Source organism: Hydra vulgaris, chromosome 13, assembly GCF_038396675.1.
Source record: "Hydra vulgaris chromosome 13, alternate assembly HydraT2T_AEP".
Lineage (NCBI taxonomy): Eukaryota > Metazoa > Cnidaria > Hydrozoa > Anthoathecata > Hydridae > Hydra > Hydra vulgaris.
Window position 1 is genome coordinate 22,070,852 of NC_088932.1, and position 26,649 is coordinate 22,097,500.

Consider the following 26,649-nt stretch of genomic DNA (forward strand, 5'->3'; position numbering starts at 1 on the left):
TTAAAAAGGTTTTAGTTTTAAATGTTTATTCTGCCAGTTATACACTCTAATCTGGAAACATTAACACTTTTTTGATTACATTTGCATAAAAAAGTCTTCATCTGGGATTATATAAAAGAAAAAGCATCATATTAAACAAATTTACATTTCATGATGTATATATTTATAATTATATTAATCTTAGGTGCTTTATACACAGGAGGTGTCATTTAATAATTTCCGGAAATATTTCCAAACCACCACAGCTTATTAATAACCCTCTCCCCCATTTATAATGTTAATCAAAATATATATATATATATTTTTTTTTTTTTACAGCGCATAAAATAAACACTATATCAATATAATAGTTGTTTATAATATAATACTTTATCCATACATATTAGGTTACAAGCAAAACCTTAATCCTTCATTTTAAATAAATCCACTGACAAATAGGTAGAACATACAAGGAGTGCTGCTACATTGACAGAAGGTTTTGGTTTGGGCAGGTAATTTATCAATGTCAAAAAAGTATAAATAAAAAAATTTTTTGTGGAGTAATTTCTTTCTTGAACCAACTAGTTTAAGAGTAGTAGACAAAATTTTTTTTTGCTAAAATGTGCAAAAGTTGTTATTTTTATTTAATTTTGATCATCAAGAATTTCAACCATAAATAATCGCCTCCTCATTAAAAATCAAACAAACATCTAAATCGAAAGAAAGCAAACGTCAATAATGTTGTGTTATGAATGTTTTAAGAAATAAATAGTAAGTTTTTTAACATAAGGAATTTTATTTCTTTCAAACAATGAAAAATTTGATTGACAATTTTTTTTTAAAACAATATTGTTTATTTAGACTTTAAATGGTTTTTAAAGTGGTTTCAAATTAAATTTAATTACAATGAGATACTTTAAAATACACAACTGACATAATTTAACTTCTGACAATATAAATATGTATTTTGATTGAAGTTACATTTACTTGCGTTACGCTTTTCTGTTATGCAACTAAATCTCATAACAAAGCTTAAAATAGGTTTGTTTTTCACTTAAACGTATATCTTTGATAGCCCTGTAGCTTAGCGCGCTGTCATCATCGTCTCTTCTGAGGGTTCAAATTCACCCCCTTATCATAATTCATTTTTTAATTTTTTTAATGTTGCCGTATATATTTATAGCAAAAAAATATAGCAAAAATGCCATTTTTGCTATATAAATGAAAGTTTTTTCATATTATACTTTTTTTTAAATGTTAATTCACTTCCCAAAAGAGGAGAAGACCACTACAACCGAACAGACTACTTAATTGTGTTTATAACCCTCTCTAAACTCTGAAACACAAGCCTTGACAAACAATATATATATATATATATATATATATATATATATATATATATATATATATATATATATATATATATATATAAAATACTATTAAGTATTATACTATTAAAAAATTATCATAATTATCATGTTTAAATTAGTAAAGCATAACACAAATTACCTCATTTACTATGTAATCCAGGAGTTCAAAAATTGCCATTGATTTAGTCTCAGTAACGCCAGGGGGAGCTTTGGCTCCAGGAGGTAAGACATGTGTTCCTTTCTCAGGGTTCATGAATATCTGTATAAAATCTTCTGTTGTAAGACAAGGAATAGGATATCGTCCTAATGCAAGTTCTACAAGGCTCAATCCAATACTCCAAATGTCTGAGCGGATGGAATAATGTGTACCCTGCAGTCGTTCTGGCTAATAATTAAAAAATTATGACAAATACTTTCAATAAATTAGATTCTACAGTTGATTCTCAATATCTCGACTACTTGATATCTCAAACTTTTGTGTATCTCGAACTTTATTTCCAGTCCCTTGCGCACTCGTTTGAGCCAAAATCCTCTCGATATCTCAAACTCTTGGTAACTCAAACTTTTTTCCCGGTCCCCTGACCGTTTGAGATATCAAGAGTCAACTGTATCCTCCTCTTTCATGATTAAACTATTCCTTTTTAATATTCTACAACAAATGGCACATACAAAAGCGCATAAATAAAACATTTCCCCATAAAGCCAAAATCAAAACAATTTCCATAGCAACAACTATACAAAAGTTATTTTCTATTTTTAAATTAGGACACTATTATTTATTATATAACTTCAATTTTCTTTAAAAAGAATTATTTGATATTAAAAACTATTATAAACTTCTAATATTAATATTTATTTGCCCTTGGAATTAAAAAAATGAGGTTGGCAATTTGTTAAACTGTTAGAGGTTGGTATCAGGTCAACAAAAAAATTTGACACAAAAATTTTACCATAAAACATAGAAACAAGGTTGGCGATTTATTGCTAACCTCAAACACGTTTAAGTTGGCAGTTAAGTTGGCATTGCTCAATGCCAATCTTAATTCCAAGGGCTAATTATATAAATATAACTAATATAATATATATTAAAACAAAATGTAAACAATAATCTAAACTATGATTAAAAAAAAAAAAATTACACAACAAAATTGCGGAGTAACTCACTGACATATATGATCGAGTTCCAACAAACGTGTTGGCCATTGAATCAATTAGCTGGCCACTAACACCAAAATCACAGAGTCTAATTTCTCCCAATGAATTGACCAAGATGTTTGATGGCTTAACATCTAAAAGTTACACCCAAATATCTCTACAAATTGCAATTCGAAATTTAAAACCACTTTTCATTAATTAATTTTTCAAAAAATAACTAATAAAAAAAATCAAAATTTTATTCAAAAAAAAAATTTTTTTAATAATAAAAAAAACAACCTCTGTGAATAATGGAATGCTTTTCACGCAAGTAAGCAAGCCCTTTTAAAACCTAAAGTTAAACAAAAAAAAGTTATTAAATTAAAAATCAAGTGCAAAAAAAAAAAAAACTCATAAAAACTATTAATTGAAAAACATATATGACAAGAGACATAATAAAAGTTCATTCATTTTTTCAAATAAAGTCCATGAGTAAACATTTATTCATTTAAAATGTTTATTAATTTATATTTATTGTTTAAAATCTCTTATCACAAATATCTAAATTGTTAAGTGCATCTGCATAGGAGATCGAAAATTGGAAAAACAAACTTACTGCTAAGGTAATAATGCCAAGTATATTTTCAGGTATTCTAAGTGCTTTTTTCAAAATTAAATCAAGTGAACCTCCATCCTAAAAAATAAAGAATAAACAGAAAATGATTGAGTATATATGTATAAGTATGTATGTATGTATGTATGTATGTATGTATGTATGTATGTATGTATGTATGTATGTATATATATAAAATCTTTGCGTCCTGCTCTAGCCTACACTCCCCTAAAACAGTATACGGGAGCAATTTACAGGTCTCACAAAAGTATTTTTTTCCACTCAAAAGTATAATTATCGTTATAACTAAAATGAAAAACGCTAAGTCAAAACAATTCAATTAATTGGATAATAAACAGGCACAGTTTTTGCAAAAAAAAAAAAAAAAACTTAACATCAAAAGAATTTTTTGATCACGGCGCAATAAATGACACTTGTTATGTGTATATTATTGTAACATTAACGCTACAAACATATGCTTGTAACAAGTATAAAACCAAATTTTGTATTTAATAAGCAGTTTTTATATATATAAACAGACAGCTTTTGCAAAAACCAAAAGCTCTCGTAAAAAGCAGTTCAGAGCAGCTCACATGGTTTGCCATGTTCGTTTTAGGATAGGTTTTCTCTGTTCTTGTGCCTATTTACTCCTGCCAAGGCCTATATATCAGGCCTTGTTAGGAGATTTCACTGCGTAAGGAAAACGCGTAACGCATTTGAAAGTAACTCAACTTAGCAAATATATTTTGTATTGTAAGAAGTTATATTGCATCACTAGCATCTTTTCAAGTACCGCATTTTAAATAAAGTTATTTTATTAACGTGTTAAAAATCATACAAACAGTTTTTTTTTAATCACTATAACAAAAGTTACAAATAAAATCTAAGTTCCTAATTGAAATATCATTTTTATTATTTTTTTTAAATATGAACTAATCTTTATTTTGAAAAAAATATTTTTTTTATAAAACGTAACATAATATTTGTTTATTTTCTTATAATTTTACAGTTGGTTTTTGGTTGTTTCATTAACTGTTAATAAATTTTTTCTTATTTATTTTGTGAACTCTTTTTAATAATGTTTTTAAACAATAAAGAGTTTTTTTTAATTATTTATCAGTTACCGATAACATATTCGTGATCATAATTTATTTTCATAAAATAAACAAATGCCATTAAAACTTTACGTTATTGAATTAACAATAAAAAAAATATCTTATGAGTAAAACATTTACATCAAAATAAATCGTGCATTTTTTAGACCATTATCACAAAAAAATAATTTATATATTTAAAAGGAATTTATATACTTAACTACTTAAATTAAGAATTAATATATTTATATAAGTTAAGTTAAGAATTTATATATATATATAAGTTTTTAATTAGATTTTAAGTTAATATATATAAGAATTTATATATATAAAAGTTAAGTTAAGAACTTATATATTTAATTTCTTTAACTTAAAACACTTTATTTTCTTTAACTAATTTTTAACAACAACAAAAAAAATAATTAAACAAACTGCTTCTTTAACAAAAAATTTATTAGTTTACAATTGCGGTTAAATGCTTTTACTTATGACTTTATTTCTTCCGAATAAACGTCACGTAAACGATATCAAAAGATAATTTAAATACTCTAAAAGATAAAAGTTTTTGTGTAACGCAAAACTCCTGAACGCGTAGGCAAATCGCCTTTTCGCAGGCAAAATGCGATCTGATGCAGATCTCTAACAGTTAGAGGTCAGCAATTTATTGCCTGAGGGTTGATATATATATATATATATATATATATATATATATATATATATATATATATATATATATATATATATATACATATATATATATATATATATATATATATACATATATATATACATATATATATATATATATATATATATATATATATATATATCTATATATATATATATATATATATATATATATATATATATATGTATATATATATATATATATATATGTATATGTATATATATATATATATATATATTTATATGTATATATATATATATATATATATATATATATATATATATATATATATATATATATATATATATATATATATATATATATATATATATATATATTATAAACACTATGCATATTTATATACTTATATTATTATTATTTTTTATTTATTAATTTTCTTTAATAAAATATAATTTTATAATAAGAAAAATATTTTTTTTATTATCACCTCCCCAAGGCTAAGAAGGGCATTTTGTGTTACAATCCTCTCTTAACTCTTTGACTCCAAAACACAATCATTGACGAACAAGGCCGCTGCACAGAAAAAAAATGTTAAGCATGGTACTGCCAGGGATATGGTGGGGATCGAATTTGGAACTTCTAGCCTATGAAGCGATTGCTCTACCACACCACACCACTACCACATTATATCAAGAAATAGAACTTTAACTTCTAAACTGAAAAGGACTTAATGAAAGGTGTCTTCATTATTCCTTAACTTTTAATAACAAACATTCTGCTGAAACAACCACTTCATAACCATATTAAGAACATTTTTTTGTTTGTTTGGACCTTGAATTTTTTCGCGCTTAAAAGCAATTCCAAATTTTTCGATCAATAACTTCAATTATAACAACTGTTAGTGACTTGACAACACAATAATAATTTTTAAAATATAAAAGAACTATTGCTCTGTTAATTTGTAAATGTAATGGTAACCTAGCTAAAATCATTATCTAATGATGATGGAGCTAAGCCATTAATAAGTTGGTTATCTCATTGAGAATTCTTAAATTGGTATGAATAATTCCTTTATGAAGCCAAATTGATTAATCAGAATGATACCATTTTTATCAAGATTTTTCACAATATGGTGTGAAAGTACTTTTTCAAATACTTTGATAAATATGGTAATACACATACCAACCTGTAACTTTCCATAATGTATAACTGATATAAAAATTTGTTGTGGTTTTGATCAAGATGTGATATATATATATATATATATATATATATATATATATATATATATGTAAATTATGTTAGTGTATTTTACAAATAGAGTGCTCAATGTTCTAAAAGAACAGAGCAATAATACATTAGTAAAAAAAACACTTATCTAACTTTTATCTTCGAAGATAAAAGTTAGATAAGTGTTTTTTTTTTACTAATTTATATATATATATATATATATATATATATATATATATATATATATATATATATATATATATATATATATATATATACATATACATTTAGAACATAGATGAAACAGAGATACTATATACTGTACAAAGACATAAAAAAAATATTGCTAAGAAAGAATTAAAACAAATAGGAGCCAAATTAAAACAAATAGGAGCCGTCACATCAGCAAAAAAAGGAACACTTATAAATCTAGTATGCACAGTAAATGTTATCAGAAATAGACCTTCATTTATTTATATTTTTCCATGAAAAAACTTAGAGATCATTTCCTAATAGGATTGCCAACAGGAAGTACAGGAGATGCCAATGCAAGTGGTTAAAAAAAAGGAGTAAATTTTGTAAAATATCTGCAACATTTGGTATGCAATATGCAATACTTTGTCCTAATTATATAACTGATCATCCTAATCCATCTTGTTCACAGACTGATTCAAATAAAAAAGTCTTCGAACATTATTCAATTCAACAAGAACCAGCAAATAAAAAGCTTAAAGAATCTATTTAGATGCCACTAGTCATGTGAAAATAAAAATAAAAAATCCACTTTTGTCAAATAAAATCACTGATCATTGCCCAATCACTCGAATAATTTTTAAGAATTCAATCTTATCACCTGAATATATCAGTCCTCTGCCTAAAGGAGGGGCAAGGTTAACATCAAAAAGAAAAAGGAAAAACCCTTCAACTATGATTCTAACTCATTGTCAAAACATGGCTTGTTAATAATAAAAATAAGCCAACTAGTATAACTAAAGTTAATAATAAAAAAATCATTTGTGAAAGAAAATATAAGTACTTGCAAAAGTCTCATAAAACATAAATTAATGCATTATTATAAAAAAACACTTGTTAAAGTGTATATATTTATAAAAAAAAAAAAAATCTAGTTAATGTTTTCAGTATGTAGTATTTTCTTAATTTTAATTTTAAAAATTATTTTTATTTTCAGGTTAATCTTAAAATTTATTTTCAGAATTGTATCAACAAAATTATGCTGTACTTAAGTTTACATTAATTAATTATAATCTAAACATATCAAGAATTCTGACAACAAACTCTACACTGTGACAGCCAACCTGTAGGTTCGTTTAATTGCCACATTGAAAAAGTCTTTGAGAAATGATTTTACAAAAAAAGGTATTTAACTCTATGTCATAAAAATGTTGTAATGGTTACCAGAAATATACATGTATATATATACACATACAATATATAATATATTGAGGAAACTTAATAAACTTTATCATTTTTTTAAAAACCACAAAAAAGCAACTTAATGGAATATTTTTTATTTTTTAAATAAAAATAAAAACATTCAGAATGTTTTTATTTTTATCTTTTTACTTTTTATATACATCAATTGATGTAGCAGCACTCCTCGCACGTTCTACCATTTTGTCAGTCAATGTAGTAGCATTACTTGCATGTTGTACCTATTTGTCAGTCAATGTAGTAGCACTCCTCACATGTTCTACCTATTTGTCAGTTGTTGTAGCAGCACTCCTTGGATGTTCTTAAAATTTATCAGTCAAAGTAGCACATGTTTTTATTTTTATTAAAAAAATAAAAAACATTCCAGTCTATTAAGTTGCGTTTTTGTGGTTCTTAAAAATCTATAAATTTTATTAGTTTCCTCAATTAAATTTAATGGCTTTTACCATTAAATTTAAGTGTAATTAATTTTATCATTTTTAAAGACAAAGAATCGTAAAGACCTGTTTTTTTACCACCCAATGATTTTAAAGGTCAAATTATTTAAGAATGTACAGTAGTGGAAAAAAAAAAAAATACATGACTTAAAAAATTAGAAAAATAAATTTCATAAGAATTAGAAAAATAAATTTAATTCACAATGATAATCAATATTTCTTTTTTTGTTTTCATAAGGTTTAGTGTTAATACATATATCTTTAAAAAAATTATTAAGTCCTTTTTCTCAATTTTCTCTTTTCTCATTTAATTATTAAGTTCATTTTCTCTTTTCTCATTTCTCATTTAATGACTTTTCTCATGTAACTAACAACTTTGTTTAAAGTAGCTGGAAATTTACTGGAAAAAATAATAAATACAGAAATGGCAAAGATTTTATATTGAAAAAATAAAAAGTTTATTTTACAACTAGTTAACAAAAATAATAAAACAACAACATCAACAAAATAATAACAAAAAATAGAAACAATTTTTTTTTTTGCAAAATGTTTATCTCATCATACAATATGAATTAATCCTTAAATTTTGTATTAGATTTATATCTGGCAATTGTGCCAGCCAATCCATTTATGTTATATCATTATTTTGGAACCATCTCTTTGCAATAGAAGTATGGCTTAAATCCTTATCTTGCTGAAATATTTAAAACAATGGCATGTCATCCTCCGCATAAGGAAGCATTATTTCTTGAAGTATATTAGTATAAATATCTGATGTCATAGTGGCTGTTTTTAGGAAAATTGGGCCAACACCAAATGACAAGAAATATCTGCACATCATAATGCTACTGCACCAAACTTTAATGTATGTTTAGTGCAATGTGGTCAAACTCTTTATTTAGTAGTCTGCAAAACTACTTACTATCTGATTCAAAAATATTAAATTTAGATTTGCCTGTCCACGAAACTATCATTTCTTATTTGTTCATGCAGAACATTTATAAGAAAGCTTTTTCTAGCTTTTATGTTGTTTTTTCAATAAAGTTAAACTTCTAGATGATCTCATAAAAAAAACTTGCTTAAAGTAAAAGCCCTCTAATCGTACATGAAATTAGATTTAACTCTAAACTTTTTTAACAGGGTTGCTGGAGATAAACAGATCCTTTTAGTTTCACAAATAAATAATTTATCTTTTCAATAAGTTTTTTTTTGACCTCTAGTTTAAACACATTTTTGTGGCTTAAAAGCTTCTAAACCATTCCAACAGAATGCTCAGTTATTCTTGAAATCTCTCTATATGTAATTTTTTACTGTTTTTAAGTTTTTGAATTATTAAGAGCTCAGTACATATGTATGTATGTTTGTTTGTTTGTAGGAATGTATGTATGTCTGTATGTATGCATGTATGTATGTATCTATATGCACAAATACATATATAGACATTGGTAAGAAAGGAAATATACTTGTTTATTTTATCTCGATTAAAATATATTTGATTATTTTGTTAAGCATGTTTATTCAAAGTTGTTTTAATCAGTCATTGATGAACAAAAATTTCACTCAACTAATCATTGATAATACTATTATATATTATTATGGGCAAAATATACTTGATAACACTTTTCCATGACTTTAAATGTTTTAATAATGTAATGAAAGGAAATAAATTTAAAAATTAAATTGTTTAATTATGTAATGAAAGAAAAAAAAAAATCAATAGAATAAAATGAAAAAAACTTCTTACATAAATATGACTGCGTAACTAAGAAGTATATATATATTTTTAAACTAATACATATAATTATATGAAAAACACTCACCATGTATTCCATACACAAAGATATTTCTCCATCATTGTAGAATGCTCCATAAAAACCAACAATATAAGGAGAATTACATTCATGCAATACTTTTAACTCTCTCATTATTTGGTTTCGAATTGCTGGTTTTATCTCAAGTCGAATAAGCTAAATACAACAATTAAATGAACACTTTGTTAACAATCAAACAAACACTTTATGTCAACAATCAAATGAACACTTTATGTCAACAATCAAACAAACACTTTATGTCAACAATCAAATGAACACTTTATGTCAACAATCAAATGAACACTTTATTTCAACAATCAAATGAACACTCAAATATAAATTTCTGTCAATTATCATTCATTCATTTATTTAACCAAATATTAAAAATTACAAATTTAATTATAATTTTACAAATCAGGTTAGGTGTCACTCATATACTCAAAAACCAGTCATACGAGTGACACCTAAATAAAATTAACAAAAAATAAAATCAACAACAACATTAAATAATACAAAATATAAATTAACATAATTTTAAAAAAAAACAATGAAAATAAAAAATATGCCTAATAATCTACCCTAATAATACAGTTAAAATAATGTGATAATAATATGTAATAACACAATATATAATAACAATGATAGAGTTTACATAACAATAACACTAATATAATAGAAAATAATATTAATAATAATAAAAATAATAATAACAATAATAATAATAGCAACAACAATTATAATAATAACAATTAAAATCAAGCAATAATATTATAACCGCTATAAAACCTCAACATCAGATACAAAAAAACACGTCAAAAATGAAAACACAAAAAAAGCAACAATAAGTATAAAGTGTTTACAATGAATGGACAATATTGAAATAAAAGAAAGTTTGAGAAAGAGAGGAAAAAAAAAAGAAAATTGAAAACATCACATGATAAAATAGTATTAAAATAACTATCATTTTGTATAATATATATTATATATATACCCAAACTAAAAAAAAAAAAAAAATACAACATTACCACACAACAGAACACACACACACAAAAATAAAGGAATAATAACAACAAACAATAACACAATACAATAAAGAATCTTCCTTATTTTACAAATATAATTTAATTATTTTTATATGATATATTAGTTTTTTTCTTTCTTTCTTCGTCTTCTTTCATTTACATACTTTTATTCTTTTTCTTTTTTATTCGATTTTTAATTTTTAGTTTTTATTTGGTTTTTTCCTTATTTCCTTACAACCTTTTTTTTTCTTTCTTTTCTTTCAACTTTTTTTTGTTTCCTTGTATTTCTTTACCTCTCTTTTTCTTGTTTTTATTTTTAATTGATTTAATTATTCAATTTCTTTTAAACTATCATATTATTTTTCTCTTTTTAAAAACTTATTGTAAACCATTGAAAAAAAGCTCCCGCTATTTGCGATGTCATTGCTTAGTGAACTTATCAATTATGAAACTATTATCATGTTTATTTTGAAACTAATAAAATATAACTAATTTTAAATTAAATTTTTAAAATACAATAAATGAAAAATATAATAAATAGTACTTAAACTTATTTTTTATTAAAAGCCTCATAAATAAAAACAATTTTGTAAAACATTTGCACTTTTTGAGATTTGAAAAGGCAAATAAATATCAACATTATTGGAATGAATTTTTTGAGACAGTAAATTCATACTTTTGATGACAAACCAAGTTTTTATTTTATATCACTATTGATTCTCACCAGTTCATGTGAAACTTACATGCTCTAAATGTATTTGTACATACTAATAAATACATATACTCTAAAAGCCAAAATAAGGCTTGAATTTTAAAAATATAATTTGAGTTATCATCCTAGGAATGCTTGTGATATGAGGGGAGGGGGGGGAGAGGAGGGAGAAGGTCCACATTCAATTTCTTACAATTTAACAAGTTTTATAAATTAAATAAGTCTATTTAAAATCATTATTTATTTAAAATTATTATTATTACAAAAATATATTTATTTAATTTAAATAGTTTTAATATTTGTTTACTATTTTAAAATAATCTTTTAGATTAAAAGAAATACATATCAGTGACATCAGTGAATTTTCAGCATCTTGTGGATTTTTTTTTGAAATCTTAATTACAATTTTTTATCTCTCATTGTTTAAATATCTTGTGTGGTATCAATTTTCATGCATATGAAAGCTTTTAAAATACAAATAAATTTGCCTAATAAACACAACTCTGGTTTCATGATTTAATTTATATATGAGAGTGGTCTGAAAAGTTTCTGAACTCAATGTGACAGCCACATTAGCAGAAAAAGAAATTCCTATTTCACCGAGACAATGCACCCTCTCACTCCTTAGTTATTAACATGGCAAAAATTATGAATTATGGTTTCAACTGCTTGACCATCTGCCTTACCAGATCTAATCACAAGAGACTTTTTTTTGTTTTCGCATCTAAAAATTGTGCTCAGAGGGCAGAGATTTTTGCCAAATGAAGAGGCAATCATCTTCGTAAACAATTATTTTGCATAGAAAATTGCCAAGTAATATTTGAACGGGTTACAAAGATAAGAGCACATGTTAAAAAATGAAGAATAAATTTCAGAAAAAATGACTTGAATCTATGTTAGGTCAGAAACTTTTAGACCATGTATACACTTGTTTTATTTTTACTCTTAAACTCTAAAAAAAAAACCCAGCTCAAAAAATACTTTAAAAAAACCTCAAACTCTGTTGCTACTCATTCCTGAAATGTATGTTATATTGACATATTGTAATAAATACATACAACCAGAGCCAGATTAAAAGGAGGGGGGGACAAAGATTCAGAGACCACTCATTTTAGAGTCCATGAAAGCAGTCTGAGAACTTATTTTTAATATCAGTATACCTTAAAATTTTATTATACAATATTATAATAACTATATGTAATATAATATACATTGATTATAGATTTTTTTTATGTTTTTAGTAAAAATATAAGTATTTAAGTTTATCACCTTTCTAGCCATGATTAGACCTGTTGGTTTGTGATTCACTTTAAGCACAACTCCACCATTTCCAGCACCAATTTCTTGTATCCGCTCAAAGTCTTCATCTTTTAATTCACTTTTTATTTTTTGTTTATCACGAAGAAATTCTTCAAGACGCGACTTCTGGTCTTCACTTAAATTTTCAAGACTCAAATCGCCAAGCTTCAAATCAGCAATAACGTCTTCTTTGTGAGGTGCATCACTTTAAGGAAAAAAAATTACAATGAAGAAGATTATTATATATAGATAAGTGATAATGCAATTCAATTGTTCAATATTGTTCTATATGCAACACCTTTGTTCATTTAAACACACTTTTGTTCGTAATTGTAACTTTTTTGCTTCTTATCTGCAATAGGGCATTTCTTTTAGCAGCTTAACTAATTATTGTTTAAAAAACATTTAAATTTTTAAAATAGTAACTTCTTTCTTAGCCTGCGCATAATTTATTTGTTCAAAACATGTAAAGTGGAGATATAAATGTATCGATTTTCTAACCCAGAGTCCTTATGTATAATGGCGACAAGGACTAGTACTTATGGCCTAAAAGCAATAAGTTTCAAGTCATTAGATCTCATACATTTTTTTCTAATATCAGATTACCCAAAATTTTTATATATTTTTAAATATTTTTTTCAAACTTTCTGTAAATAAAATCTTATATTGTAATTATGATTTGTCTACACAAAATGTGTTTTGTGAAGATGACAAACGAAATTTTTATTTCCAATCACTTTTGATTCTCACCAGTTCATATGAAACTTACATGCTCAAAATGTATTTGTACATAATAATAAGTACATATACTCTAAAAGCCAAAATAAGGCTTGAATTTATAAAAATAGAATTTGAGTTATCATCCTAGAAATGCTTGTGATGTAAGGGATGGGAGGTGTGGGTGGAGTGGAGGGTGTGTGTGAGGGGGAGGGGGAAGGGGTCTAAAAGTTTGTGGAATTAAAGGGTTTTAATTAAAATGAAACAACAAATCTATTTTTCTTAAAAGAGATTAAGGGAGATTTTCAATATAATCTCCCTTAAACTGAATACAATTATTAGATCTATGAATTAATTTTGCTTTGCCATCATAAGAGTATTTTTTATATTTCAAAATGAGCCAAACTGCCTCATTTACCTCATTGTCATCAGAAAATTTCTTTTCCTATAAGTCTTTTTTCAAGTTAGAGAACAAATAAAAATCACTTGGCGCCAGATCTGGACTGAAGGGTAGGTACACTAGTGATTTGAAGCCACGTGTATGTAGAGCAGCAATTGCAACTCTGTTCCTGTGAACCAGTGTGTTGTCTTGCAAGAGCAACACACCCTTGGTCAATTTTCATCAACGTTTTTCCTTGATGTCTTCCTTTAATTTTTCTAATATCTTTGTTTAGTATCCTCTGGTTATGCTCCTTCCCTTTCCTTTGTAGTCAATGAGTAATACCCCCTCACAATCCCCCAAAAAAGTAGCCATCAACTTTCAGCCAACTTGGATATTCTGAATTTCTTTGGCAGTGGTGCCCCATTGCATGAACTCTTATTTGGACTCAGGTTCAATATGATAAACCCATGTTTGATCTCCGGTAACAAAATCTGTGCAGATTCGTCTCCACACCACATCGCTTAGATGCGCTGCTGTTTATGAAGAGGCGTGAGCATTTTCGGTACCCATCTTGCACTGACTTTTTTCATACCCAGGTAGTCATGTAGGATTCCTAAAATAGTGGTATCTAATACTTCAACTAATGCAGATAACTGTTTTTTCTTCAAAAGGGTGTCCTCCAGTACAATTTTTTCCGCTTTTTCATGTCTGATGTGGTGGCCTCAACTGGCCTTCCTGAGTGGGGATCATCTTCAATTGATCTCCGACCATATTTAAAAAGACCATGCCACATGTAAATCATTTATTCACAAGGGACTGTTCCCCATAAACGGTTTTCATTTGATTTAAAATAGTCAGAGCGTTCTTTCCTTGCTTGGTAAGGAATTTCATTACAGCACGATGTTCAATTTTCTCCATACTTTCAGTTTTCTTCCGGATTGACTTGATTAGCAGGCAAGTGTTTGTAAAGGAATGATGCTGAGCTGAGGAATGATGCAGAGCTGAAACAAAAATTTCTATACTAATGATTAGTCACTAATTAGTTTGACACATAGCGACCGCCCCTATCTCTACTCCATCCTCCTATCCAACAAACTTTTGTTTCTCCCCCCCCCCCCAACCTCATACACAAGCCATTCTAGTAGTGGGTGATGAGAGTGAACTAACTATATTGGAAATGTTTAGCTGTTGAAATTTTTTAAATAAGTAAAAAAAACATTTTTTACTAAATTTAATTTTTGATGTGCATCTAAATAATAAATATAATAAAGACCGTTGTTCATACTCCTTTGTAATTTTGGTTTTTAAGAAAGAAAATAACTTACCAGTAACTAGGGAGTCGCCCTCCTTAGTTACTGGTATTACCTGAAATTATATATTTTTTAAACTTTTGTATGTTTATTGGCAATTCTTGCATGTATTGTTGACCATAGTAGTACAGCAATATCCACACAACCATTCGTCACATGATTTGCAACGCATTCATAATTGTCATTGAGCTGTAATTTTATCTCCAAAAAAAATGTCAAAGCTTGATATTTTTTAAAACTCAAAGATCCGTTAGTTAAGTTTGAAATAATGAATTTTATTCAAATTTTATTCAAATATGATATCATGGTGTGTATCCATTATAAAAATGTCAAAACTCACTGGTAAATTTACAGGTAAAGTTACCGGTAAATTTTATATTTGCAAAACTTATCAACATTTCACAATATTACTGCTAATTGTCTCCTTTGTTGTTTATCCGTGAATGACCGAAGTTAGAGTATTTCAAAACTTCACTAATTTTTATAAAAAAAAGTAGTTAATTTTCAAAAATTAATAATTTTTTTTTGTAAATATAATTAATTTGGTGATTCTTAATAATACTAACATTAAATTTGATCATTTATTTTAACAAAATCTGCTTATTTTAGATTTTAATAGTATGCATTTTATTCAAATTGTTGTTTTGCTAAAGAATTATTTCAGCAGGTTGCATATAAACATTTTTTTTTGTAAACTCATATTTACGAACTAAATAGAAATATTATTTGAGAAAAATAAGTTTGTAAAATTTGAGTTTTGCATGCTTTTTTAATATTTTTTCTTAAATGACAAGTTACATGGTGACCGAACTTAGACGATTTTAGGGTATCTGTTTTAAATCTAAGTTTTTTAATTTTTTTCTGAGTTATTGAGTCTATTGATTGAAGAAAGTCCAGATACAAATAGATTTAATCAATACACCAGGTCCAGCATCCAATATTAGAGGTTACAAACATCTTGTTAAATCAGAGTTTGTTAAAAATTGTTTAAGTAGACAACACTTCTTTACAAACAGAGTTATCTTTGGATGGAATAATTTAGCGGAATCAGTAGTGGAGTCTACATCAGTCAAAAAATTCAAACCCAACCTTAAACTGATTGACAAATAATATTAAACAAGAAAAACAAATTACAATTAAATTTGATTTGATTTGATATTGTCTGGCACTCTATCTCAACAGCATTTCAATTATATTACATTAATTGAAGTAAAACATGAACAATTTACTTCAACTAAAAAAACCCACTTTTAAATTATTAACTGTCATTAACTTTAAATTAGAACATAGGTTTCCATTTATAAAACCAATAAAGGGCTTTAAAGTAATATAATTAATTAATAGAATAGAATGCTTACTAGTTTCAAAGCGAGCTTTTTGAAAGGTAAATAGAAAACTAGAATAAGAAAATTAAAACTTAACAGAATTTTAAAATTTTAAACGATTTCAAAAAAAAACACATAAGATTTCTATGACTTGTTATTTTTTAATATTCCACACATTGTTTGGAATTTAAAAATATTTATAACAATTTTTTTCAAATTATATTATGTTATCTTAAATTAATTATGTCTGCAGATTGCGGCATATATTATGCTGACTTTTAAGTATACAATAAAAAGGAGAAGGCGAGTTCAACTAAAATAAAAAAGTTAGTTTTTCTTGGTATTCATTTATTCTTTTGTTTTAATCAAAAAAAATTTAGCCCTAACATTTTTTTATCATTCTCTTTAATATGAACACAGTGTAAAAAACTACTTATATTCCTTTAAAAAAACATTTGTTTAAAATTAACAAAAAATTTTAAACAAATGTTTTTTTAAAAATATGTAAACAAGTCTTTCAATCTTTAAAAATATGTAAACAAGTCTTTCCCAAGTTAATTTAACAAAGTTGAAACTACTCAGGCTTTCTCTAATAACTATTTTGTTTTATTAAATTGAATAAATTCTCACTCAAAACCAAAAATACTCCTTAAAAACAAATTTTTTGCTTGTTTAGCAAAAACATCTTTAAACTCAAAATGGTAAAAATTTGAAAGTAAGAACCCTAACAGGTAAAATCATTATATCTCTAATGCTAATAGGTATTACTTCATTTATTTAAAAAGTTGAATATCACTTTTTGTAACAACATTTCTTTTTTTTATGTTTATACAATGAATTAGTATACATACTAAGCAGGTTTCGGAACTTCATTTTCTTCCACTGTGTTCAGTGATTTCAAAGGTGCAATTTTCAAATTTAGTTTATTTTTTTTCCCTGCAGGTGCAGCCATAAGCAATTTCTTTCAAATACTATATTGCTTGTGTTAGTATTAATCTAAAAACATCATAAAACATGAAAAAATATTTCAATAATAAACTCAACTGCTTTATTAGATGATTTTATATATGCTCTCATAAAACACTTAAGGGGAGTGTTCTCACTTCTGTGTTATCTATCTATCTATCTATCTATCTCTCTCTCTCTCTATATATATATATATATATATATATATATATATATATATATATATATATATATATATATATATATATATATATATATATATATTATATATATATATATATATATATATATATATATATATATATATATATATATATATATATATATATATATATATATATATATATATATATATATATATATATATATAGATAGATATAGATAGATATAGATATATATAGGTAGATATAGGTAGATAAGATAGGTCAAGAAACAAAAATACCAAGAAAGTAGAAAGAAAAGGAAAGGAAAAAAGTTTGGATTAAAGATATAATATGTTAGGTTTATTAAATCTATAATATAATAGGTTTGGATAAAAGATTTTAGTTTTTCATTTAAAAGAAAGTATGAATGTAAATATAATTAAAACACGTTAGAAAAGGTATAGGGTTGGAGGAGAGGGTTCAACTTCACATCAACATATAGCAATTCTTAGATATTTTATTATGAAATAATATAATATCTAAGTATGGCTAAATTTGTATACATACCTCCTTTTCAAACATAGTAGCAGAGAATGTTGTGTTCATGGGTGCAAATAAAATTAGGAACCACATAAAAATTATTGTTAAATTTTCAAATTGTCAAAGAACTTACTAAAAAAAAAAGTTTTCAAAGAATAGTTTAGCTGTTCTTGCTAGGAATAAATGAAAAAATCGACTAGAATTCCAGCAATTGATTTAGGATCTGGAGAATACCAAAAGAAAATATAGAAAAACTTATATCTAACTTTAGATTAAAGGATAAAGTTCAATTTCTTCACTTTAATACTACCAACACAAACACAAGCAAAAGGAGCTTGTAGCAGAAGAATTCTCCAGTCACAGTGTCTCATGCTGTTAACTGCATGTTGATGCCATATTTTTGGGTATCATGTTACCCATTTTTGGGAGTTATATACTAACAGTCATACATCAGGACAAGATATTATTTCCAGAAAAAATTAAATTTTTGCTTTTCCTTTCCTCACTTATAATTTTTCAGTTTAAGCCAAATAAATATAGCTTTGCTTAAGTTCTGAGAATCTTAAGTTCTTAGTAATAACTTAGTAAAAAAAGTTCTTAGTATAACTTGGTAAAAAAAACTTTGATAAGGATGGAAAATATTGTAAAGATTATAAAGAACTGGCTGAAATTAGTTTAATAGTACTATTACCTACTGACGGATTCAAATTTCACCATACTGGATCTGTTTATCATGTCAGATTCAAGGATCATTTACCTTAAACTGTTTCTACTCACAGATAAAATCACTGAAATCAATAAAAAAAAATTGTAATGAAATCACTGAAACGACAAAATTCCTTAGCCGATCATTATCCAGCTACTCCAACACAGTTCTGACTAATTGTTCTCAATAGTCATTCTAGTCTCTTTTTGACAGTGTTAAACAAATTCAAGCGAGTTTTGGGGTGCCGCTGAAATTCAAAAGTTGAGGACTTTTTTTTAACTGGAAAATATTGTTTTTTTTTCCACAGAGAAATGCCTTTAGTTGGCAATGTTTCCATCAATGTATCCTTACAGCACACATTTGCATGGGGATAACATCATCGAAATTATTTTCCTAAAATACACCTTAGTACTATAATAAACATATACACAACCAAATAAATACATATAATAGGTACACATCTATTTTTTATGAGAAACCTTTTTATCAGAAACTAGTATTATAAGCCCCGAAATTGTAAGAAACTTTCAGTTCTAAGTTACTTTGTCAATAAGAAACTTATTTTATTAAGAGTTTGAGAAATTATACCTATTTTTTTCAGACATATCATATTAACATAACACAAAGTTACGTTGATGTGATATGTATACAAAGCTACATTGATTTGATATGCATTATCTACAATGGAGAACAACAGTTCAAATAAGTATTTAATTTGCATGCACAATCGTTTGTAAATGAAATTGTAAATTGTATTGTATTAATGAAGTTAAGAAACTCTTAAGAAACTTTTAGTACTATATTAGAAAAATAAAATCCCTAAAATAAGAAACTTTCAAGTACTAGCCCATTTGCTTGGTTTCTTATTTTTTTAAATGTGTATAATATATATTTTTAAATCAGAGAGATAATTCTGAGTCTTAACTATTAGGATATGAAGGCATACTTTAGCTATTTCTAAATCCATACTGTGACATATTTGATCCATATTTAGTCATTATAGTAATTGCAGATCGAAAATATAAAAATTGTGACTAGGAAGCAACCAGGGCTGAAATTTGACAGGGGCCGAGGCAGAGTTTATGACTGAGGCTGCATAAACATTTAAACATCCTAAAATATATACTTTTTATTCAAAATTCATGTTATACTTTGTATATATATGCATATAAAAATATTATTATGATCAACATGAACATCATCATCACTATCATCATCATCATCATCATCCAGGGTGTTTTAGCCAGCCTGATGGCTCCGCATATAACCCGGTTTCCCAATTGGTTTAAAATTCCCAAAGGTTTTTAAGATCATGGTAAAAAAAAAAATTAAATCAGTCTCAGATTTAAATTGTTGCGCTAGACTAGTAAAAAACGCAATTAGTACGCAAGACAAGGAAATGAATTAAGTTAATCAAATAAGAATTAAGATCGATTTTTTAATGTGAAAAAAAAAGTGTCGCCATTAACAAGCAAGATCATTCATTCAAAAGTTGAAAAAAAAATGTTTTTAATTTTTATTTGACGTCAGTTATTCTCCAGTTAAAATTGTTCAATTCGTTTAATAAATTATTTTATTAATTTATTTTTGTTATTCAAAAACTCTTTATTTACATCTATGCTTTTTATCTTAAGTTAGGAAAGTTACAAATAAAATTTGCATATTAATAAATATTATAATATAAAATAAGTTGATAACATTTTTATATTAAAAGATTTATTAATAATTTCGGTAAAATAAGTTAGCTGGTAAAGTGTAAACCGAAAATAACAACAACAAAAAAAATCAAAAATAAAACTTGCAATGAAACGTATTGTATATGTTATATTTGCGTAAAACATAAAAGAAGATAATTAAATAACATTATAATATTATTAATTATTAACCAATGTTTACAATAATTAATTTTTTTTAATTTACAAATTCAAAATTTACGTAGATATTTAATGTATATTTGTAAATTGAAAAAAATCGATCTGTCCCTTAAATGTCTTTGTTACTTACTCGGTGTAGTTAAGGCAATTTTAAAATACTATAGCGTCTGTATGATATTTTGTTGACTACTACATATTTCCGTTAAATGATCAGGTCTGTGAATCATGAAAAGACGGAAAAAATAAAATGATAAATTTTGCGGTATCATAAAATATAAATATTTGAAGTTAAAAGACTGTAAAACCCAGACTGTAGATTTTTTTTTTCAAATCTTCTTAAAATCCTAATTCGCTTGTCCAAATTCGTATAAGATTTTAAATAAATACAATTTTTAGGTAAAATGAACATCATAGATTATAAACTTTTAACTTTTATTGGCGCTTTTTCTTGATTGCAAGTTCTTTTTTGGTCGGAATTCTTGTATTTTTTGTAACAATTGATAGAAATATTGTATTTTGACAACTATATAAAGCTAATAGGTCAGAAACGATTAGAACTAGGATCTATAGTAAATTAAGGCACTTTTTCAAAAGATTTTAACTAAATTCATGTTAATGCCAATGAGCGAAAGTCATCTAAAGGCTCCAAAATGGTATTCTTTGTATTCACAATTAGGGGTAGTAAAAAGGATTAGAAAATTATATAAAAAAGAGAAAAACTTTTCATATATTAAAAAAAACTGATGCGAAAAAAAATATAACATCTAAAGCTTTTGTTTGGACATAATACGCCTATAAAATCATGCCAATTTCAAATAAATAAATTTGAATAATTTGTAAATCGCCTTAACTACACCGAGTATTTAAATAAAAGTAGCATTATATTTGACAGAAATTAGCGAGCCAACCAATTTTTCAATAAAAGGTTATTAAAATTTCGGAAACTTTAATTTAACTTTCATTTAAAAGCTATTGATTTAAATAAGTTTTTTACTATTTGAATTTATCTTATGATAAAAATTGTAATATAAAATATGATGAACAATAATACGATTACCTATGAAAGAAAGTTTAAAAAAACTTTTAACTTTTTAAAAATTTTTTAAAAAGTTAAAAAATTTTTTTTTTGAATATTTCAGATTTAAAATACTAAGTATTTTAAATCTGAAATATTCAAAATCTTTCCATATAATTAGGGTTGTCAAACACCTGGATTTTACAAAAATTACAATTTTACGGATTTTACAAACCTGTAATAATTTTTTTTTTTAGTGTTTTTCTTCGTAAAAGCTGTAAAATTCTGGCATTCCTAAGTGTAATGTATAGTTTTTTTTATTGACTGTTGTTAAAAAGTTATTTTAGCAAGTTAACAAGGTTCAAGAGGATCTTGGAAATCGTCAAAAATGTTTTAAAATGCAATTAAAATAGATCAAAGTTTCAATAAATAAATTTATTAATTCATTCATTAAAACTGCAAACAATTGTCTTTTGTTCTAGTTTTCTCTCAACAATATTAAACAAAGGAGAGAAGCAATTTAAAAATGAAAACTGACGAAAAATTGCTCAAAATGAAACAAGTTGAATAATTATAATTGAACATTTATAAAATATAAAAAAATACCTGAAAAATAAAACAGAAAATTATTCCTATGAATAACCCAGCAAAAATAGAAAATTTTTATTGAAACTTAATTGTATCTAAAAAATTGTATCTACTTTTTTTTATGTCAGAATGTAATGACCTCTTTTTTTTTTTAGCCACACCTAAATTCTCAATTTCGCTAAAACGCTGTATGAATTTTTTTCTGGCTAACACCCTGTCGTCATCAACATCATCATCATCACCACCATCAGGTTTAAGCCTTCCTTATTTATGCTGTTTCTCTAATATAAATAATCTAGAACATTTTAATTCCTTAACTAAAGCTCATTCATACAGTATGTAAGGCACTCTCTTCAAGTTTTCTTATTTCTACCTTTAATGTTTAATCCTGAAGTTGTTACCTCTCTACATGCTGATACCTAAATCCCTTTAATTTTCTCTTACAAACGTTGTTCGATACAATGTTTTTTTTAATCTGTACTTAAAACTCTTACCCATCTTCATGTTTTTCTTTCATATAAAACCTACAACTTTTTAAGTACTCAGTTAACCATTTTCTAACTTTTTCTAACCTTATCCTCTATTTTAAAGTAATCATAACTTAATAGTGGTTGCTTGCAACCTTGTTGGAAGTAAATAAGAGTTTAAAAATATATAAATATATGCCAGTATTTAATAAATAGTAAATGTAAGTATAAAATTATAATATATAAAGTATTATAAATTTTTTTCTAGCACCGGCTATCGACCTCTGCTAAATCTGATAATTTTGCTGAGGCTGGGTTCGCAAAAAGTTTCATTTTTAGGCGGGGTTGGGGCCTCAGTTACTTCCTAATAACAACACGACTAACAAAACTATTTGGTGTAAAATAAGCCCCTACAGAGGAGTATTCCTTAAAAAGACACTTGTTATATAAAGGCACTGTGATGAGCTTAAATATTAAAAATTTAAAAAAGTCATCATGAATCTTGATGTTGCAAATGATTGTTTAGAGAAGGCAGTCAAATTAGTTCAACAACTTGTTAACAAAGTACATTCAGAAAAGAAAAGACAAGAAAAAAGGTTGGATCATGCAGAAACTACACTCTATAGTATTATTTAATATCTACTGCTTGATCTAATTTATTTTTAAAACACTTGACAATTTTTGACTTTTGTTTTGTAATGGTACCAATGTTTTTTTTATTGTTCACAAAAAATATTTTTTAAACAATTATTTAATTGTTGTGTCAATTTTCATTGTTTTTGTTGCTTCATATTTTTTGATTGTCCTTAGAGTTAATTAAAGTCATTACCACTTTGTTGGATAGTTTATTTTTTACTATTAATTAGTTACTATTAATATACTATTAATGTTTGATAAGCACTGTGACATCACACTGAAATAGCCTGCTGCCAAGTAATACATATATCAACTATCTTATAGCCTGCTGTTGCTGCCGGGTAATACATATATCAACTATCCTATAGCCTGCTTGAAAGTTTCAAGTTAGAATGATTAAGGTCAATGAAAAGTCACGGCAAAAAATTGTAGAAATCACTGCAAGTTTAGAAAATTTGTGGCAAAACAACAGTAAACAACAAGCAAACACTTTAATAGTTTTCACTTTAATGTTTTCAAACTGTACCTATACATACTAAAATCAATGACATCAAACATACTTAACTATTATATAACCAATCTGCTAACTAATTGGTTGCTTGGTTAATATTTCTAGTGATGGATGCCATCATAACATCCAGAGCTAAATTATCATCTGTGAAGCAGAGGTGCATTTATCAATGTATAGTGACTAACTCTTCTCTCTGAATATTCTCTCTAAGTATTACAATAGCTTTATCTACCATTCATTACTAATTTAAATTAATTTCACATTTATTACAAATCGTAATCATGCCACAAATTTAATCATAATCATACCACAAACTGTGTGATATCATAACTTGATAATCATAATTTATGACTATCAAGTTATGATATCACGCAATTTGTAGGATATATATCATATGATATAAACATAGCGTAACACATGATTGATTCATTAATGAATTTAAATTAGAAATTGCATTTTTGACTTAATTCGTGAATTAATGCACTTAATATCAGAAAAATCCAAGCAACATGATGAATTATTGAATAGCGGATTTGCAAAGTCACAGATCAGGATAATTGTTAGGATCATTTGCAAAATTCTGTATTTTTTGCTTTTGCAAAATATGAAGAAATCACGGCATCCGTGACGTAGTAAATTTTCCCTGATTCTAACAATGATGTAGAAAAATGCTTGATAATTAGCTGTTCTGGCATTGAAAATGATAAAAACGCAACAGTTTACTTACACTATATGTTTACTTAAAATGTTACTCCACAATCCACATAATTTGCTGTGATCCATTTAATTCACACAATGAAAAAAGAAAAAAAGGTATCATTTAATTATTAAACTTTCTTTAAACTATATATATATATATATATACTAGATTTTTTTGCATAATATTCACTGAAGCAGTAATTATCACTCACATTTTAGGAGGGTATAAAGAAATTAACATACAACTTGCTGGGAAATTGAAAAACTTTGATAATAATGTTATTCCTGGGAAAAAAGATATGTCTATCATGTAAAATCAAATTGATGTTATTTAAAGATGATGAACTATGAAAACCAATTTACAGCCAGATTTATGAAGATGAAAATAATGAACTTACTATAAATGAACTGTTAAAAAAAAATCTTAATTCTTTTTTGACAGCTATGAACATAAGTCCTCTCAAAACGCATACTGTGAATAGTTGCTTTAAGAGTTGCTCTCGGTAAAGAAATTATTACAATTTCAAATAACAGTCAAGTTAGGTACTGCAAGGACTTTAAATATAGATCCTGATTAGTTAAGCCAAGAAAATTCCTTCAATAAATTATTGAAGAAGTTAAATTTAAAGCAAATGACATGGATACACTTATAGGAAAAAAGTTTTAAAAAATGTTAATTTCCATTCAGAATCAGAAAATTCAATTATTAACACTGTTTCCAATATCTCGGTCTAATAAATGTATAGAAAAAAAATTTAATGTTACTAATTATATAGTGCAGATATCACGCAAACTGCTGCAGAAAAATGGTATTTTATCTTTCCCTAAGAAAAAAAAAGGAAAGGAAATTTCTCAAGAGACTGCAGATAAAATTATTGAAATTTATTGTAGTGATGAAAATAGCAGGCGAATGTCTGGTAAAAAAGATTTTCTAAGTATAGCTCAAAGATCTCTTATGCAAAAGTGTTTGATTCTCTCAAATCTAAAAGAACTGTATGCTTAGTTTAAAACCAGTTATCATGATATAAAGACTTATTTTTTTAACTATTGCTCAAATCATCCAAAATGGTACATTACAGTAGGAGCATCTGATATACATCAGTATGTGTGTGCACTTACTATCAAAATGTTAAGCTAATGATTAGCGCAATTGAATTATCAAAGGATTATCACAAATCTAATAATATGCTTATTTTAATTCATTTTATTATCCTGAAGAAAAAATGTATGGTGCAGACTGTATACTCTGCAAAATAAAAATTTTTGAATGGACAGATATTGAGAGAGTTAGTGAAGGATTCCTGATTGATCGATCATTAGAAGAAACATGAATGCTGTATAAAAAACTACTTAATGGCGATGATATCACTCCTACTAAAACTGGAGATTTTGCCACACTAAAAGGGCTAGCTAAAAAACCACAAAGCAAATCTGATTAAAAAAACATGTATTACTTATTCATACATGAATGGGACTACCTGGTTTTTAAAACTACTATATCGGTGTCACATGATTATAGATTTTGGGTTGAAAAAACAGGACCATTTGGAGAGCCAATACACAATGCAAGAGACAGAGTTATTACTACAATAAAAGAAAACACTGGACAGTGATTAGATATGTTGCAACTCTGGTGAGAAAAAAAGCTGTAGATTTTTTTCTGAAGAATTAACATCTACTATAAAAGATCTTGCACTCCTATGTGCAAAAATGGAATGTTACTATTACATTCTCAAATTAGTGTAATACTTCATAGTTTCTTGTCAACGTAAAATTAAAATCAACAATTTTTAAGCGTTACATAATAATGCTACACTTAACAATATTAAAAACTATGCCATGGGCACAAATTAACCACACACTTCATGGAGCCTTCATCACTCAACGGAATTAATTATTTTTAATCATGGTTATGGCCCTGGCAATTTATCTGAGGAAGTTCTAGAACAATAAAAATACAAGAAACTA

The 26,649-nt window shown here is 26.1% G+C and overlaps 1 protein-coding gene across 1 annotated transcript in view; it reads right to left on the reverse strand.

Moving 5' to 3' along the window:
- LOC100213114 (dual specificity mitogen-activated protein kinase kinase 1) overlaps nucleotides 1-26,649 on the reverse strand; it is a 36,560-nt gene that overhangs the window by 7,414 nt on the left and 2,497 nt on the right. The window contains exons 3-9 of the mRNA XM_065816511.1: nucleotides 17,388-17,532; nucleotides 12,773-13,007; nucleotides 9,779-9,925; nucleotides 3,100-3,177; nucleotides 2,784-2,835; nucleotides 2,514-2,638; nucleotides 1,489-1,734 (exon numbers count right to left, since the gene is read on the reverse strand). Coding sequence (XP_065672583.1) covers nucleotides 1,489-1,734; nucleotides 2,514-2,638; nucleotides 2,784-2,835; nucleotides 3,100-3,177; nucleotides 9,779-9,925; nucleotides 12,773-13,007; nucleotides 17,388-17,488 — 984 coding nt within the window. The 5' untranslated portion in view covers nucleotides 17,489-17,532. The remainder of the gene's footprint in view (nucleotides 1-1,488; nucleotides 1,735-2,513; nucleotides 2,639-2,783; nucleotides 2,836-3,099; nucleotides 3,178-9,778; nucleotides 9,926-12,772; nucleotides 13,008-17,387; nucleotides 17,533-26,649) is intronic.